This window comes from Ovis canadensis, chromosome 18, assembly GCF_042477335.2.
Source record: "Ovis canadensis isolate MfBH-ARS-UI-01 breed Bighorn chromosome 18, ARS-UI_OviCan_v2, whole genome shotgun sequence".
Lineage (NCBI taxonomy): Eukaryota > Metazoa > Chordata > Mammalia > Artiodactyla > Bovidae > Ovis > Ovis canadensis.
Window position 1 is genome coordinate 35,478,267 of NC_091262.1, and position 18,730 is coordinate 35,496,996.

Sequence of the window (18,730 nt, forward strand, 5' to 3'; positions counted from 1 at the left end):
AAGCTAGCTGCTGGGGCATGAACACTGTAAGCATCAGAGAGAGCGCCAGACTTGGGTAGCAGGAGAGAGTGGCAAACAAGTCAGAAAATTAAGCCCTGCCAGGTTTTGATAAAACAAGCGGCCTCTGGATGGAGCTTGGGGCTTCCCACCTGACCCTGACTGTCATGATGACCCTCAGCTCAACTAGAGACTCAGTCCAGAAGGTCCAGTGGTCCCTTCTCTCTTGGTCCCCTGACACCCATCATGCTGGTCCCTCTAGACGTCCCATAGTTTTGCCGTGGGTGGGCTTAACTATCACCCTTTTCCCCTAGACCCTCAGCAGAGCCACATTTACAAGGTAAGGAGTCTAATGGCTTCTTTTATTGTTTTATTTATTTTTTGGCCATGCCTTGCAGGATGTGGGATCTTGGTTCCCCAACTGGAGATTGAACCTGTACCCCCTGCATTAGAAATACAGAATCTTAACCACTGAACTACTAGGGAAGTCCCAGAAATTTAGTGACTTTCAATACACATTTTCCTGTTGGTTACCCTCTACTGGACAGGAATTCTTATTCATAGTTTCCTGACAAGAAAATAGAGTCTTAGAGAGGTTAATATTTGCCCATGGTCACATGGCTAGTAAATAATAACCTGAACTTGAGCCTAGATCTGATTTCTACATGATCATCTACACATCCGGTTACTTTCGTGTGCCTACAAGAATGCCACAGACTTGCACAACAGCTGTTAAACATTTATTGATCGGATTTTCCATTTGCAAAGAGAATTGTACTTAAAATAGAATTGTACTGACTTCCTCTTTAAAAGAACATTATAAAAGCTTTAATTCCAAGGCAGGTCATGGGAACCTTTAAGACAAAGATAAGGCCTGAGGATTAGAAAATCAAATGTTAATGGAGTGAGTGGCCCGGGAGACAGCTCTATCATTGCTAAAAACTTTGTGACTTGCTTTACCGCAATATCTGCTTCATTGCAGTGGTCTGGAACCAAATCCCTAGTATCTCCAAGGGATGCCTATGAACAGTAACAGCCTAGAACATCTCAGAAGGATGTCACCTTGAGGTGACAGCGCTATTAAACCAGCACACCACGCTTTATCGTGTTTCACGGATACTGTGTTTCTTACAAATTGAAACTGGCAGCAACCCTGCACTGAGCAGGTCTATCAGTACCACTTTTCCAGCAGCATTTGCTCACTTTGTGTCTCTGTGTCACATTTTGGTAATTCCCACAGGATGTCAAACTTTCATGGTGATCTGTGATAAGTCTCTTCGTTGTTACTACATTCACTGAAGGCTCAGATGACGGTTGGCAATTTCTAGCCATATAGTACTTTTATTTAAGGTATGGTGGTGGTTTAGTCACTAAGTCATGTCCGACTCCTGCGACCCCATGGACTGTAGCCTGCCAGGCTTCTCTGTCTATGGGATCTCCCAGGCAGGAATACTGGAGTGGTTGCCATTTCCTCCTTCAGGGGATCTTTGCGACTCAGAGATCGAACTTGGGTCTCCTGCATTGCAGGAATATGAATACTCTTTACCAACTGAGCTACAAGGGAAGCCACTATGTATTTAAGGTATATACATTATTATTTTGGACATAACCCTAGTGCACACTTAACGGAATACAGTATAGTGCAAATAAAACTGTTATGTGTACTAGGAAGCTAAAAAATTTGAGACTTGCTCTAACGCAATATCTGCTTCATTGCAGTGGTCTGGAACCAAATCCACAGTATCTCCAAGGGATGCCTGTGAACAGTAACAGCCTAGAGCATCTCAAAAAGGGCAAAACAGTACATGTATTCTCACAGTCAGGATGCACAGTCGTGCTATGCACTCACAGCCTCTCTGAGGTCCTCTTACTACTGTCAATATACAAATGCAGCTCAGATGGGTCACACTGGCCAGGGTCACACTGGGGCTGAACACGGCCACCTGACACCAGTGCTGGACACTCCAGTGCCCTGTGATTTACCTACTTAACTGCTACCTTAGCTACGATGCCCAGTCTAACCCTTATCCTTCTTTCAAATGCAGGCAGATGAACCATTCTGCACCTTGTTTTCTTCATCTGTGAAATATGGGCGATAATAATGCAACCTCCATGGATCCCTGGAGGATGAGAGATGGGGCTTTGCGATGGGCATTCAACAAAGGGAAGCACAGCTTCTCATGGCCCTGATTTGACTTAAAACCATGAACTTAGGACTTCCCTGGTGGTCTAGTGGTTAAGACTCTGTGCTTCCAACGTAGGGGACATGAGTTTGATTCCTGACTGGGGAACTAAGATCCCACATGCCATGAGGGGAAAAAAAGCCACAAATTTTAGTAACAGAGCCCCACAAAAGGGTGAATTCATTCATTCAAAAATATTAACTACCTATCTCTAGGTACACTGAAATACTTAAGAAGGACTTAGTTCCTGTCTTCAAAGGAATTCTGGGTCTGTAGAGGACTTTATATTCAAATGGGTGATAATCAAAAGAATTTTTATCAGAAAATAAGCTCAAAATGTCATGAAGTAGGATAAGCCCTATCAGATAAAATTTAGGTAAATAAATAATCACTTATTTATTATTATTATTATATATTTTTTAAGCTGTTCCATGTGGCATGTAGGATCTTAGCTCCCTGACCAGGGATTGAACCTGTGCCCCTTACATTGGGAGAGCAGAGTCTTAACCACTGGACCACCAGGGAAGTCCCTGAATAATCATTTTAAAAGCAGTGTCAGGATGGGCCCTGCCATTTATATAAAAATTAGCTATGACAATGGGGGAATCATAAATTAATGAGGAAAATTATTCAAAATATAATTGTGATAATTTTGGTAAACTGAGGGGAAATGGATTTAAATCCTTACACAAACCAGTAGCATGATAAATTAATGATGAGTTAAATGGCTAAGTTGTTTTATATTTTTAAAATCTGGATGCAAACAGAGCTGAACATTTATCAAACTTCTGCTTGAGGGGTGTGAGGGTAATTTTCTAAACCTGGAAGAAATAAAAGGAAAATCACAAAGTGACAGACTTGCCTGCCTAACAATTTAAAGCTTTTGTATATAAAAAGAAAGAAAGAAACTCAGAAGGGAAACTACAGCCTGGGGAAAGTATCTATCTTTAGACTAGTACAACAGAAAAAGGGTCATTATCTTTAGTATAGAAAGAGTTTGTACAAATTGAAAAGGAAAATATGAAAATCCCAATAGATAAACTGCAAAACTCACACACACAAAAATATAATAAGTAAGCAACTTAAAGAAAAGATTGTTCAGCCTTGTTGGAAATTCAAAAGCAGAATAATGGGGCACCATTCTTGGCCTGCTAAATTAGCTAACACTAAATACAATTATAATACCCTGTGCTGGCAAGGTATTCCTGGCAATGTTGTGACTGTACAGTCCCTTGGAGAAGCAGTTTGGAACCACTGATCATAAGTGAAAAAAAAAACATTTATACCCACTGACCTAGTGGTATCACTTTTGGGAAACTCTCTTACAAAAATAATTGAGAGAATGAAAAAAAAAAAAGATCCTCTATACAAAGATGTTAATCCTAGCATTATCTATCATCATGAAACACTAGAAGCAATTCAGGGAGCCCTGGGAGAAGGATGGAAGGTTTCTACTCAGAGCCTCCAACTGTTGGGACACAAGTAGTCTCACTGTCCTTTGGTGAAAAAGCTCCTCTCTCCAAGTCTTAAGCTTTCTAGCATTTCCCCACTTATTATGAAAGCACATATGCTTGTACATTTAGTAAATATAGTTTAGGAAAAATATTTTTTTAAAATGTAGAGTCACATCATCCAGAGATAAGCACTGACCACGTGAATTTTTTAAAACTTTTTTCTATCTGTACATATGCATCCACTACCCACATATTTAAAAAAACAGAATGATATTGTATTGGGCTGGCCAAAAGGTTCGTGTTTTTCCATCTTACAGAAAACCCAAACGAACTTTTTGGCCAAGCCAACACATCTGCTTTTATTGCTACTTTTGATACTAATATGACAATATTTCCATGCAACTATCTTTTATTACATTATCTGAATTGCTGTACAATATTACCCTGAAGGATATACTGGAGTTTATTTAACTAATTTCTATAGCTGGACATTTAGGCTGGTGTATTATAAATGATGCCATGAGGAAAATTCTTGTAGCTAATTCTCTGCATGCAGTTACAATTATTTCCTTAGAATAGATTCCTATAAATAAAACCCATGGATCAAAGGATATTCAAACTATAAAGATTTCTAAATAGATGCCAAATTCTCATGTCTTTACTTATTAGGATCATTTTCTGTAGTTTTTAAATGTGCGGCAGTAATTTTATAATCAAAATCACCATATTATGATAGAAAGTAAAAAATTATTGTTTTATTTCATTTTTGGTTTTTTTTTGGGGGGGGGCCTGGCTATTGAAGACCCTATGGCAGACATTACCTATTTGCTTATTCAAAATCCATTTTTTTCTTTTCCTTTAGCTTAAGAGAATCTTGATTTGTCTAGAACAGAAATTTCCTAGATGGTAGAGAATAAGAACTGATCTAAGATGATCATGGTAACTCATTTCTCTGCCTCTTTTTTTTCTCCCTGAAAGTGGGTATGGGAGGGTGGTCCAGGGACCCAAGACTGACACTGGGTTCCCAAAATAAATCTGCCACAGAGTTTACAGGGACGCTGTTGTGGTACCATCCTCCTGCCTCCTCCCTGTTGCGATAAATACAGATGTGATGGACAGAGCTTGAGAAGCCATTTTATCATCATAAGGAAAAAGGATAAGCAGAGAAACAAAACACAGAGTCCTACACCCAAAATCATGGAGCACTGTACTGATGCTGGCAACCGCCTGCAGGCCTTCTCTTTTCCGTATGAAAAGAATAAGCACCGTGATTAGCTCTTTGTTACTTGTAGCCACCAAACATTCTAACTAAAACCCATCAGAAGAATGATCAATATCCACTGAAAGAAAAGTGAACCTTTTACATCAGAAAGGCAGGAGATCAGGAAATGTTCTTACAAGGACACTGAGTTAATGAAGTAAGCGTTAAGAATGCAAATTTGAATTAGAGATAACTGAAAAGCAAATGCCACTTGGGGGGGTGGTCAGGATTTAGCTGGACCAACTACAGAGCGCTAGCAGCTCCATCCTGGATCACTGCCCTTTGTGGCAGAATGTGTTTGTTCCAGGCAGCTGACAGTAACCTTCAAACCATCCTGGGCTTCCTGTAAGAACTCTTGCTGGAGGAGGCTGGGTGACCCAGGGAGACAGGCACTCCTCTTTAATGACAGGACATTTTCTCCTGCCTGGGAAAAAATTAGAAGCGACCCTCCCCAGCACTTTGAGGTTTCCAGCCCTATCACTCTGGATATGAGACACTTGGCAGGGGAGGTATCGCTCCCAGCACTCGCCTTCTCCTACCAGGTGCTTCTTCATGGGGAAAAGGCATGCAATCTCCACCAGTCACTTCCGACAGACGTTCTGGTTAATTATTCTTTCAACAAAGAATAATGGATCAATCACAGCACGAGCAACTCCAACCTGATTACTCCCCTTCATGGCAGGATGAGATGGAGCCAAAAGTATCAAGGTCAGATGCCAGGAACCGTTTAAACTTGGATGACTGGCTCATTCTTACACTTGGTTCTCCTTCCTCTCATCTCTTCAGAAGGCTTTCTAGTTGTCAGAACAGGCAAGCCCCTTTTCAACACTCTCCAGCAGGCTGAGGCATTACACCCTTTCCAGGGGGTGAACAACATGCCAGCTCACCCTTGGGAGTACGCAGCTCCTGTTATTTTGGAAAGCCTGTACAGAGAGTGGAAAGTGTCCCTGTAATACTTTCTGGATTTTGGTGTGAAGTGGTCCTTATAACGGGAGTCATGAAGATCAAGGCATCTATTTTCCTTCTGGAGGAGTGAAAAGAGAAGTACCTATGAAGTGTTCTTAAATGCTAACATCCACAGTGGAGCTCGTTTTTCCAGGCTAGTTAGAGTGTTTGATTACCAATTCCTCTTTCAGGCCTGTGGGTGGCTGCTCCATGAAGTGGGGAATATTCAGCCACAGCTGTCCCCTCAGCAACATGCCTCAGGAACCCGTTGGGCCCAAGTTCCTCTGTGCTCACCAACTGCCACTTGTCGAGACTGCCAGCCTCACTTCGTGGGAATTTATCAGTGTGTGGTTAATTGTTCCCTTCAGTGAGAAAGGGGAGAAGTTGATTTGCAACATTCTGAACAAAGGAGGCACCTCAGGGCTTATTTGATAAGTCTTTGTGACAATGGCAGGTCACAGTCACAGAGCGGGACTCCAACGCGTCTGGAGGAGACCGGGTGACTCGGGGTGACAGGGCACTCCTCTTTAATGACAGGACATTTTCTTCCATCTGGGAAAAATTAGAAGTGGCCATGCCTGGATGCAGGCACAGCCCAAGGTCTCTCTAGTTCTCAGAGGCACAAAGAATGGAACTTTAACCACTTCTCATTTTTCTTCTGAGTTCTCCCTTCTTTCAATTCTTTTCTTTGAAACGTTCCCCCCTTGTCCTTCCTAGCTACTCTGAGTCCTCCAAAGATTGAAGAAGTTATTCTAGGCAGCTGAGCTTCCGTGGAGAACTCCAGCCCTGGGTGGGATCAGGGGCTGGTGAGCCAAGGAGGAGGGCCCAGAAAGGACTCTATCTCTGACAGAAGCCACCCCACCTGACCCTCCCCAGCAGTGTGAGGTTTCCAGCCCTCTCAGCCTGGATACAAGTCACTGGGCAGGGCAGGCGTTGCTCCTCTACCCCACTCCTCTCCACCAGGCACTTTTTCAGAGGGAAAAGGCATGCGATCCCTACCTACAGACGTTCTGGTTAATGATTCTTTCAACAAATCACCATCAGACTTGCTTCCACTTCATAGAAATTTTCTCAGATCCTCACAGCACCTGTTCCTCTGCCTCATTTCAGAAAATGGCATCACATCGTCCATCCATCACCACCCCACAGACTCTGCCTCCCACATCCTCTCACCAAGTTCTGCCACTTTAGCTCCTCAATATTTCTTAAATGTCTCCAGCTCTTATGCAAGCCCTCCTCATCTCTGATCTGGATGAAAACAAGCTAATCTGTCTTGAAGTCAGAAAAAAAAATATATATACAAAGAGTGCAAATCTGATCATTTTCTTTCTTGGCTTAAAATCTTTCACAGGCCGTGAGATAAAGTCCAGAGACTCTGGCATGGCACAGAAGGCCCTTTCAAGAGCTGGCCTCTAATCAGCCTTGCCCACCCCCCAAACCCAGGTGCCCCATCAACAGTGAACTGTTTGAAGCTTCCCTTACATAGCATCAGAATTTTGCTTGTGTTCCTTCTGCTGTCTGGAGGATGGAGGGAAAGGGAAATGCTCCCTGTGGCATGATCTGAACATCTCATTGCCTGGTGTGCACAGCAGAGGTGGCCTGGAGTTGGGATCTACACTGAGCCCTGGGGACACAGTTGAGAGCCAAGTTGCATGGAAGGGACTGGGAAGAAACCCAGCTGAAGGGTTAGTGACAAAGAGATTTGGGAAATGGCTACAACAGTGGGTCCAAATGGAGCCAGAGGCTGGAGATATTCACCTTCCCCATGAAGGCCTGCAATGAATGGACTCAAAGTCTGTGTTCTCCCTCAAAATTGTAGGTGGAAATCCTAAACGCCACTGTGATGCTTAGGAGGCGGGGCCTTTGAGAGGTGACTGGGGCACAGGATGGAGTCTCCATGAATGGGAAGAGTGCCCTTAAAAATGAGACCTCAGAGAGCGGAACTGACCTTCTTCCAATGAGAAGCTGATAGTCTGCAACCCAGAAGAGGGCCTTCACCTCACCCTGACCAAGCTGGCAGCCTGATCTCAGACTCCAGCCTCTAAGACTGTGAGAGGCTGCTGTTCAAACACCCATCTATAGTACTTTGTTTTAACAGACTGAGCAGACTAAGACCATGCTTTTCTGAAGCCTCCGCCCTTCAGCAAAGAGAATCCTGAGAACTAGGGACAGGAAAGCTGCTCTGTGGACACCCAGCATTCTCTTCCCCAGCGCTTGCTCAGAAGGTTATGGACACACTGGCCTCGGTGCCAGGGAGAGGACTGTGGCCTCGACAACACCTTCTCCTCCCCATGGCCACTCTGACTTTTGGCCCTGACGAGTGTCAGCTGCCAACAACAGGGACCCACCCTGAGGCCCGGATTCTGCACTACACTTCGGAGTGACCAGGACGCCCCCTGGGGAAGGCTGACTGCACCAGGCCCTTCCTCCAGAGCACACAGCGATTTACTCTCAGAAAACAGACATGGACTGTGAGCCATCAGGCCTCCCAGCCCTGCCACCCTTAGACTGACTTAATGCCTTCCATACCACACAGCACCACTGCCAAACAAGCAACCAGCTTCTCTGCAAATGAAATGAAGCAAGGTCTACACACCACAGGATGCTCGATCCTCCCACGAACCCTATCAGCAGAAGCAGCAGGCCTTCTAGAACTCTGCCGTGCTGCCTGCTAGAACACAGGTATCACGCAGGCCCCTGGGATGGGATGCGTCTCCTCAGGGCCATGGTCCAGAGACTGGGACCAGAGATGGAGACGACACCTCCCATGTTTACACCCCATGAGCTACCCTTCAGGTTTCTGCTTCCTGCCGCATGATGCTAAGCCCTGGAGATCTGGAGACGTTAGTACCCAGGAGAGAACGCTTCTGTGAGGGGCTGGAATAAGAGAATGTGCAGAGTGCTACTAGGCCACCTGGGGCTTGGGCTTCGAGGGGCAGCATCCTCAGTAGCTGGGACGCAGAGAAACACAGTCTGTGGTGTGCCCTTCATCACAGGGCTCGTTTGTGGCTGGGTGCAGGTGCTGGGTTTGGAGGCCTCCTTAAAATGTGCATGTGTGTATATGTGGTGTTCACACACACACACACACACACACACACACACACTGGACAAATGAAAGGAACATTTAGCAAGTCCCTTCACAGTGGCTTCCTGAGTCATCTCAGTCCCGTTCTCTGTGCCCAGGGAACCCAAGCAGCCCAGTCTGCACTAAAAGCTCCGTTAGTTCCCCAGGCATCTGGGACTCTAAGGCGCTCGGGGACAGGACACCCGCTCTGCATCCTTGGGGCCCAGCTCGGTGTCGGCATAGCAGGAGCTCACTGAACACCTGCCCAGCAGCCAGTCAGATGGTCAAGGCAATGGATGAGAGACAAGTTCTGGAGCCGAGCTGCCCAAAGCCAGCCTGGCTCCAGCCCTTCTCAGATTTTCAAATCTCTCTTGGATTCTCTGGATACTCTGATATTCTTCCAGTAAATTCTTGTGTCACACAAACTAAGCAGCCTTGCTTTTTTGTTTTGTTTTGTTGTTTTTTGGCCATATTGCAGCATGTGGAATCCTGGTTCCCTGGTCAGGGATAGAACCTGTGTCCCTTGAAGTGGAAGCGTGGAGTCCTAACGACTGGACCACCAGGTAAGTCCCTAGGCAGTCTTGCTCTTAACCGGCACATTCTCGACACCTACACAGGGCTCTCCCCAATCCTACAGGAAAACCTGTTCTCCTAAAACAAGCTGCTGGCCCTTCACTCGGCTAGGGGAGGCCTCTTAGACGTGGTCAGCTTGTTCCCTCAGTCCTCACTGTTCTGTTTGTGGTCAGCCTGCTCGGCTCCTCAACACCCTTCTAACCATCCATAGTCAGTGCCCCAGACCCCTTGGGCCATCAAAGCAAAGCTATGAACCCTTTCCCTAGAAAAAACAGCAACACACACACAGAATATTGGGTGACATTTGAAGGGTTGTGGGGACTTCAGGTTAAGAAGCTGTGACATTGTGACTTATAAGACATACACATATTGGTCTTCCTCCACGGTTCCTGACTTATAGCTCCTGGGCAGTGAGAGCATCTTTTGTCATATTTGGTCTCTTTTCCTCAGTTCTGAGTTCAGAGCCATAGGGGTGAAATGGGTATCTTGTGATTTAGAACAAGCCCCTTTCTATCAAAACCGGGTTTATGTCAATGAGGTGACTTCTGGAAAGGACCTAAGGATGGGGGCTGTTTGCCAGGGGGACCAATCATGAATGGAGGTGGGGGTGGGGACGGGGACTTTTAGTCCCTCTGGGGAGGGGAGAGGGTTGGAGGCTGAACCAACCATCAAAGGTGGATGATGTAATCAATCAAGACTAGTTAATAAAGCTTCCATAAAACTCCAAATGATGGGGTTTGGAGAGCTTCCAGGTGGGTGAACACGGACAGATATGGGGAGAGGGGCACATTTCAGAGAGGGTGTGGAAGCTCCATCCTTCCCCCGTTACCTTGCCCTGAACATCTCTTTCAACCAGCTGTTCCTGGCATACACCCTTTAAAAAACTGGTAACCTAGTAAGTAAACCACTTCTCTGAGTTCCATAAGCAGCTCTGGGGCTGGTGCTGGTTTAGTTGCTAATCTGTGTCTGACTCTTGCGACCCATGGACTGTAGCCCGCCACGATCCTCTGTTCATTGGATTCTCCAGGCAAGAGTACTGGAGTGCGTTACTATTTCCTTCTCCAGGGGATTTTACCCACCCAGGAATCAAACCTGAGTCTCCCACATTGCAGGCAGATTCTTTACTGACTGAGCTATGAGGGAATCCCTATAAGAAGCTCTAGCAAATTAAACCTTAGGAGGGGGGTCACTGGAAGCCCTGATCTATAGCCGGTCGGTCAGAAACACAGGGGGCAGCTGGGAGTCTGAAGTGGGGAGGATCTTGTAGGACTGAGTCCTACACCTGTGGGAGCAGACACTACTTCCAGGTAAACGGTGTCAGAATTGAGGTGCATTGTAGGACACCCACAGGGGTCTCAGAACTGTTTGGTGTTGTGGGAAACACCCCGCCACCTGCATGCATGTTGGAAATTGGGAGCAGAAACCTTTCAAAACTCTTACTGAGCATCACCTTGCTCTCTTTCTCTGAGGGCTCCAACCATATCGTCACTGAGCTTGCTGGCTGGATGCAGGGAGCTGGGGTGGTGGGGGGTTGTGGACACCAGGCAAGGCTAGTCCTGAGGCTGGGATGCAGCATTTTTAGAGATGTTTTCCCTCTCCAAACTACATCTCCATTTTTAAGGAACCTGGTGATTTCTAAAACGTCATCTGGTCTGGCAGCCCTGCAGTGCCACAAGGGGAGAGGCTTGTGTCGGATCCAGCGGCAGTGCCGGATCCCTTGACAGGCAACTATGCGTCAGACAGCGGCACTCATGGTGCCGTGGGGAAGACCATCTGATTACCTTTGTCAGCTGCTGCTCCGAGGAAAACCCCAAACCAAACACCGTGTTGGCTCTGCTGTCCGCCCACTGCCCGAACTTCTGTGACGTTTTGGTGAAAGTCATGTTGGGCGTGATTGTGCTGTTGATGATCACCTGCAGCGAAACAGCCCAAAGAGTCAACGCTGAAACATCGAATTAGACACCCAAGGGAGTCCTTAAAAACACCCTCTGTTGGCAAAGCTCTTATGGAAAGCCTACCTCCCCCACTGTTACACGTGGTCCTGAGTTCTTCCTCTTCTGGCTCATCCCACACTGAGTCATACACATACCACCATGATCAGGGGCAATTTTAGAGACTTAAAAACAGGCAGTTGGCCTAAAATAAGATTTCACAAGTTATCAGTGGGAGAGAGTCTCTCCTAAGGAGAGAATAGTTTCCAGGACTGCTATTTATTATCCCAAAGCTGTTGTGCATCCGATTGTCCTTAATGGCTAGCCGTGTCACAAATCCTCGGAAGAACTGAGCTCCTCACATTTCTAAGTGCCTGGAGCCCTGAGGCCCATCTCAAATCATTTAAAATCTTCATCAGCAGTGGGGGCTTGCTGCCTTCCCACAGAAAAGTAAAGGTACACTCTGATTGGGATAATTGGTGGAGAGTTGATTGACAGATTAATTAGGCAGGTGTGAGCTGGGTGCATGGAGACTGTGAGGACAGTGCAGGGACCTGGGGCTAGCTGTTGCTGCTGCCCTTTGGCTTTAAAGGATGAGGAGGTGTGGGAATTTCCTGGTGGTCCGGTGGTAAAGACTCCATGCTTCCACTGTAGGGGGCGTGGGTTCCATCCTGGTCAGGGAACCAATATCCCACATGCCTCGCAGTGCATTCCCCAAATTAAAAATAAATCAATTAAAAAAATGAAGGATGAGGGAGTGAAGAGGCTGTGGGACATGGAAGGAGACAGTCACAGAGCACAGGCTGTGTTAACAAGAGAGGTGACCTCCTGCGGAGGGCCGCACCAGCACATGGTGAGCCCCCCCAGGAGAGGAAGTCCACAGGACAAATGCCCTCAACTCTGCCATTCTGATTTCCCACCACCCACCAGAGCCAAGCAGAAGCCAGTGGCCCTGCAAGCCCTCCAATGTCATCAGCAGGGCAGCCCCCCGGGGACTCAGCAGAGCGGAGTGAAGAAGGGTAGAGGATGAATGCGGAGGTGAAGAGATGATCCAGCAAACAGTGCTTCCACTCACTCAGCAAGCACTCACTGAACGTTCACCGTGTGCCTGGGATCCTGCTGGCCAAAGGAACAAAAAGGAAGGAGTCAAGAGTCCTGGCCTTGGGACTTCCCAGGTGGTCCAGTGGCTAAGGCTCTGCACTTTCACTGCAGGCAATTGGGGTTCAATCCCTGGTCAAGGAAACAAGATGATTCCACATGCCTTGCAGTGTGGCCAAAAAAGGAAAAAAAAAAAAAAAAGATTAAAGCACAACCTTTAATGTGGACTCCTGACCCCTATGCCTACTCCTTTCTTTTTCTGTGAATTCCCTCTGAAACTTTCATGGAGGAGAAAGAGAGACTCCTCGGGAAAGACTCAATTCCTGCAGAGCCCTGAATTCAACTTCTCAGAAAATGCACAGAACACATGCCATTAAGAGGTACTTGGGAGAAGCAAAAAGCTAAGTGCCTCCAGTCTCCCGTCTGGCTCCAGACTTCAGAGGAGGCTGCTTGTCGCAAAATGTGAGGCAGGTCCCCTGGATTCCTTTTCAAGGTAAGTTTTCCTCAATCCAAGGAGAGAGAAGCTGGAAGGACATAGAAATTTTCCACAAGAGGCTGGGAATGACTTATGGCAATCAAAAGACCTTGTGCCTGCTTCCAGAAAAGGTATTAATAGACTATTTTTAAAAACATTTTTAAAAAATATGTGGGCCACGGTGTATGGCATGTGGGGTCTTAGTTCCCTGATCAGGGATCGAACCCATGCCCCCTACATTACAAACGTAGAGTCTTAACCACTGGACCACCAGGGAAATCCTATCAATAGATGCTTTTATTCTTTTTTATTTTAAAAAAGTCAGGGAAGAAAAGAAACCAACATTCACTGAAATCCTACTATGTGCTGAGAACATTTCCTATGTTTGCTCCTTTAGTTGAAAGTGGTCTATATTGATTCAAAAGAGGAAGCTATAATGTGAGAGTTGGACCATAAAGAAGGCTGAGCACCCAGGAATTGATGCTTTTGAATTGTGGTGCTGGAGAGGACTCTTGAGAGTCCTTTGGACTGCAAGGAGATCAAGCAAGTCAATCCTATAGGAAATCAACTCTGAATATTCATTGGAAGGACTGATGCTGAAGTGGAGGCTCCAATACTTTGGCGAGCTGATGTGAAGAGTGAACTCATTGGAAAAGACCCCAATGCTGGGAAAGATTGAGGGCAAGAGGAAAAGGGGGTGACAGGGGATGAGATGGTTGGATGGCACCACTGACTCAATGGACATGAGCTTGAGCAAACTCTAGGAGATAGTGAAAGACAGGGGAGCCTGGCATGCTGTGGTCTCTGGGGTTGCAGAGAGTCGGATACGACTTAGTGACTGAACAACAACAGCAACAATCATAATAATGGGTGGAGAAGGGGACCCTGACTGTGTCCTTGAAAGCAATTTCCATTCCTAGAAGAAAACACCAAACAAGTCAGGGTTTCAGGGCTTGTATCTTCTGAACCTTGGTGATCAGGCAGAACACAGCAGGTGCTGCTAAATATTTCTAGACTGGATGACCTCTACGGGCTCTTTCGATACAGGCTTCTGTAATCCTATAAATAACTGAGAACCAAGGGCAGGAGAGCCATCCAGAGCCCCTGGGAGAAACACCTGCTCCAGGCAGATCCTGTCCATGGGTGCAGGCAATTTCTCATAAGGATGGCAATGATTAACGCTGCCTGCAAAGAGTGCCAACAGCACAATGAAATCAAGTGCTACGATGGCTCAATTAACAAATGCTCTGGGAACGGAGTTCCTCCGTAATGGAGTTGGCGGTTCTGGGCAGAAACTCGCCATCACTCACACAGCTGTTGGTTGCGGCTGTGGGTGATATGACGGCTTGTATCAGGGCTCCGGGAAGCTGGGAGGTGGGAGGTAGCCTCACATGGCTCCCCTCTGTCTATGCTCAGGGCTGACCTGGGGTGATGTGCTGAGGCTTCCATCCTGGCTCCGTCTTGGTGGTGACCCTCCTCTTGGCCTGTGGACATGGCACACCTCCTGCAGGCCTGACCCCATCCGCCATCCACATCTATGGCGTCGCCCACGCTAGCTTGGTGCTGGGACCCCACAGGCAAGCCAGGCCTGCTCCTCCAAGAGCACAATCTCCTGGCAGCCCTCCCTCCCCAGAAATGGATCCACAGAGGCCCCAGGCAGCGCTGGAGCTATGTATTCCCACCAATATAGCCTTGAGGGGCAGCTGTGACTGAGGTGTGAAATACTCTCCCTGGAAGAAGCAAGCATCTAAGTGTTTCAGGAAGGAGGAGACACAGGTCTGAGCACAGGTTTCTCCTATGATAAGCAGCACTCATGGCTCTCAGGGGAAGGAGGGGGCCTCCTGGCAGCCTTCCCCAAGGAGAACATGGCGAGTGCTGGGACAGGGCAGAGGGGCCACTGTGCCTGCTGCAAACGACAGCTGTGACAGCTGCTGCTGTACCCCCTCCCTTCACGGGGAGCCCTGCTCTGTGGGGTGCCCATGGTGGGCTCCACGGCTGTATCCTTTGCTCACCACAACCTTCGAGTCCTGTTCACACCGGCAGCCTGTCCCTGAAGCAAATGCACTGATTCATCTGGGAGGGGCTGCAGCAGCGGAGGGACAGCTGGCCCAGCGGCATCGAGCACACGACCTGATATGGCCAGGCCAGGAGAGAGAGGCAGGACAGGAGGCCCAAGGGCAGAGCTGCAGCCCGTGGGCCAAGGCACAGCCCCCGAGGCGCAAAGCACCTGACCATCTGTCATCTCAGTTCAGATAACACTTGGAAGCAAAGGCCTAAAACAAAGCGGAGTTGTCCCGACGTGGTGGGACACAGAGATGGGGAGCTGGAAGCAGGGGCGGGACGCAGAGGGGCAGCGGACAAGAGTGGCACGACCCTGGCTCAGATCAGCATACCGTGCCCGGCTCCAGTCCCCGGGAAGAAAGGAGATCCATCTGGCACTGGGGCAGGGTGGAGGCTGGGGCTGTGGAGCTAAGGAATTCAGCCGCAGGTGGGAGGAGGAAGGTGCAGAAGACTGGGTGGTGGCCATCGCCATGCTGGGGTCCTTCTCCGTGTCTCACCTGATGTGTGGAGCACCTGGAGGTACAGAAGCTGACCTAGAACTGGCCAAGCAGCTCCAGGAAAGGTCTAGCAGGGCTGAGGTGGCCTGGGCATCCCTGTCTGGTATCCTGTGCTTCAGCTCTCAGGACAGGACACTCGTCCCCTACCCTCAGCCCCAAGTGCCATTCACAGTCACTGAACAACTAAGGCCAGCCCCGCCCACTACCTGGGCCTTCTGGGCCTTCTGCTCCATCACAGGACACTCCCCTTTGCAGAACAAGGCCCAGTCACAGTGTATCTGCCCTGTTGCTTAGGCAGAAGCTTTAGGTGGGCCCCTGGAACTCCAGGTGGTCGGGCATCATAGGAGGGGTGGCTGGAGATCCTTGGGCTCCAGCGCTGGATTCCAGGGGCAACTCACAGCCTGAGGTCCCCATTCTCACTTTCTTTTTGGCTGCACTTGGTCTTAGCTGTGGCACTCGAGATCTTAGATCTTCACTGGGGCACATGAAGAAGGGATCTTCGTTAGTTCCATGACCAGGGATCGAACTCAGGAGTGCTGAGTGCAGCATCTTAGCCACTGGACCATGAGGGAAGTGCCCCCTTTCCCACTTCTTAAGTGACTCCTAACTTGATGGAGGCCCCACACTGAGCTTGAACTAACTCTCTTCTGTAGTGGGGGCCCTCCACCCATCCGATTGCTCAGAGCTGGCTCCTCTGGCTCTGACCCCACCACTGTCTCAGCTTCAGGAACCGCAGAGCTGTGTGCTGCAGTGGCTGACACGCTGACACATTACTCAGAGCCCAGCTAATAGGACTAAAACACTTTCTCTAGGAAAGTCATTTGATCTGTATTTAAGCCCACTCTATCCTTGGATAACTCAGCTGACAAAAGTGCAAACCCATCTCAAGGGATGGAGGATGAACTGACAGGATCTCCAGATAAAAGAAAGCAAGACAGCTTGACTCACCACCCTGAGCAGAACATCCTGGCAAGAGTCTAGGAGATTCCAGTCCAAAAGCACAGAGAAGGAAAGCGGTAACACAACGGCATTGTCACCGTGTTTCCCAGAGGAAGGAAAAAAAAACAAAAGCAAGTTCCAGATACTCAATCCTCAGACACAAGGTGTCTACCTACTATGCGCCAGGCACTTGCACACTCCCTGAGTGCTCACCAGATCCCTGCCACACCTGATTACCCAGCTTGCAGCAGGAAGTGTGCCCTAACTCAGAGAGCTGGGAGCTGGTATCTAAGGACCTGGGCACAGGCAGCAGTCTGTCAAGCCTCAACAGCAGCGTGAACTTAGCCAGTCACTGCCTGTCTTTGACTTGAGCCATAAAATAGGAGTAAGGGCTGTGGCAACCTGAAGGAAGAGAGAGGACGGCGAGGCCAAGCTCCTCTATCTGCAACCTTGGTGGTGCTGAGAGTACAAAGGAGGCCTTTAGAGAACTTAAGCTGAAGGGAGAATTTGCCTGAAGACGGGAGCCTCATCAAAAGATCCGGGGCACCACAAGCTCTCACACCGTTCCTGAGGGATCCTCAATGGAGGCTTCCTGTGCCTCCTGCTCCGTGGTCGTGGGGCTCATGGAGGGAGGAGCCCACAGCCAGGCTCCATTCTGCCAACCAGCCTGCACCCAAAACTCCCCTGCTTCCAAATGCCTAGGAGCACTGACCAGACACACTGTAGGCAGGAGGCCAGTCAGAAGGCTACTGCAACAGTCTGAGCAAGACTGCCCCGGGACAAGAGTCATGGCCTTGAAATCTAGAACGAGGCATAAACGTGAGACTGACTTCCATGTGATCAGCTAAAAGGGAACTGACCCTGTGCTTTTCCATTTGCTTTCTTTTTAAAAATATTTTCTGGCAACAAATGACTGGGAAATGAAAACGGAGAGGTGGTTTAGAGGACAAATAAGGGTATTCAGCTTCAGATACACTGAATTTCTAGTGATAGCAGATAATCCATGTGAAAATGTCCATCAGGATGAACACAGATCAAAGACACAGAAGAAATTATGAAGCATCGAGTCTAGCTTTTTTCTTTTGTAAACTTGGTGATATGTCTATTGATCACCCTTCTTTATTCTGCTCCCATAATAATAAGGCAAAATACTGAGGAAGGGATTTCCCTGGGGGCCCAGTGGCTAAGACTCTGAGCTCCCAACATAAGAGACTTGGGCTCAATCACTGTCAGGGAACTAGAACCTAAATGTCGCAACTAAGACCTGGTGCAGTGAAATAAATAAATATCTTTTAAAATATTGAGGAAGACAGCAGAATAATGAAAACACCAGGAAAAAAATATTTCAAGAAATACTCTAAAACCACTTAATAAAATTCAACTCCCATAGCTAATAACACCAAAACCAAACAAGATCTAACACCTAAGGCTGGCAAGGATGCAATAAACTGGCATTCTCATACATGCTGGAGGATAGAACTCTTTGGAAAGCCACTTGGCAATATTCATCAAGAGCCACAAAGTATTAATATCTTGACCTATAACATTACTTCCAGGAATCTGTTCTAAGGAATTATCCAAAAGAAAGCAATAGGCACGGGACTTCTGTGGTGGTCCAGTGGCTAAGACTCCATGCTCCTGATACAGGGGGCTCGGGTTTGATCCCTGGTCAGGGAACTAGATCCCATGGCTGCAATGAAGAGTTCACATGCAGAAACTAAGACCTGGAGCAGCCAAATTCTTTATTTATTTAAAAAAGTAATAAACAGATAACAAGGGTCATCTGTTTCATGAAGATGCTCATTATCTACAATAGTGAAAAAACTGAAAGCTACTTCAGTATCTAACCATAATGGGAGAGATTAAGGACATTATAGGTCCTTGGTATAATTATCAAAATGGCATTAAAATGCTACTTACGAAGACAATGTGCTAACAAGGAAATCTATTCTTTTAAATGTCATACAGAATGAAGTAAGTCAGGAAGAGAAAAACAAATATCATATATTAATGCATATATGTGGAATCTAGAAAAGTGGTACAGATGAACTTCTTTGCAGGGCAGAAATAGAGACACAGGTAGAGAAATGTATGGACACCAAGAGGGGAAAAGCGGGGTGGTATGAATGGGGAGATCGGGATTGACACACATATATTACTGTGTATAAAATACAGAACCTGCTGTACAGCACACAGGGAAAAAAGAAGGTATAATCTGTTTGCAAGACATATTACTGGAGAAGGGAATGGCT

The 18,730-nt window shown here is 47.3% G+C and overlaps 1 protein-coding gene across 6 annotated transcripts in view; it reads right to left on the reverse strand.

Moving 5' to 3' along the window:
- HOMER2 (homer scaffold protein 2) overlaps positions 1 to 18,730 on the reverse strand; it is a 128,555-nt gene that overhangs the window by 18,223 nt on the left and 91,602 nt on the right. For all 6 annotated transcript variants that reach the window (XM_069560398.1, XM_069560400.1, XM_069560395.1 and 3 more), the window contains exon 3: positions 11,259 to 11,390. In XM_069560398.1, coding sequence (XP_069416499.1) covers positions 11,259 to 11,360 — 102 coding nt within the window. In that variant the 5' untranslated portion in view covers positions 11,361 to 11,390. The remainder of the gene's footprint in view (positions 1 to 11,258; positions 11,391 to 18,730) is intronic.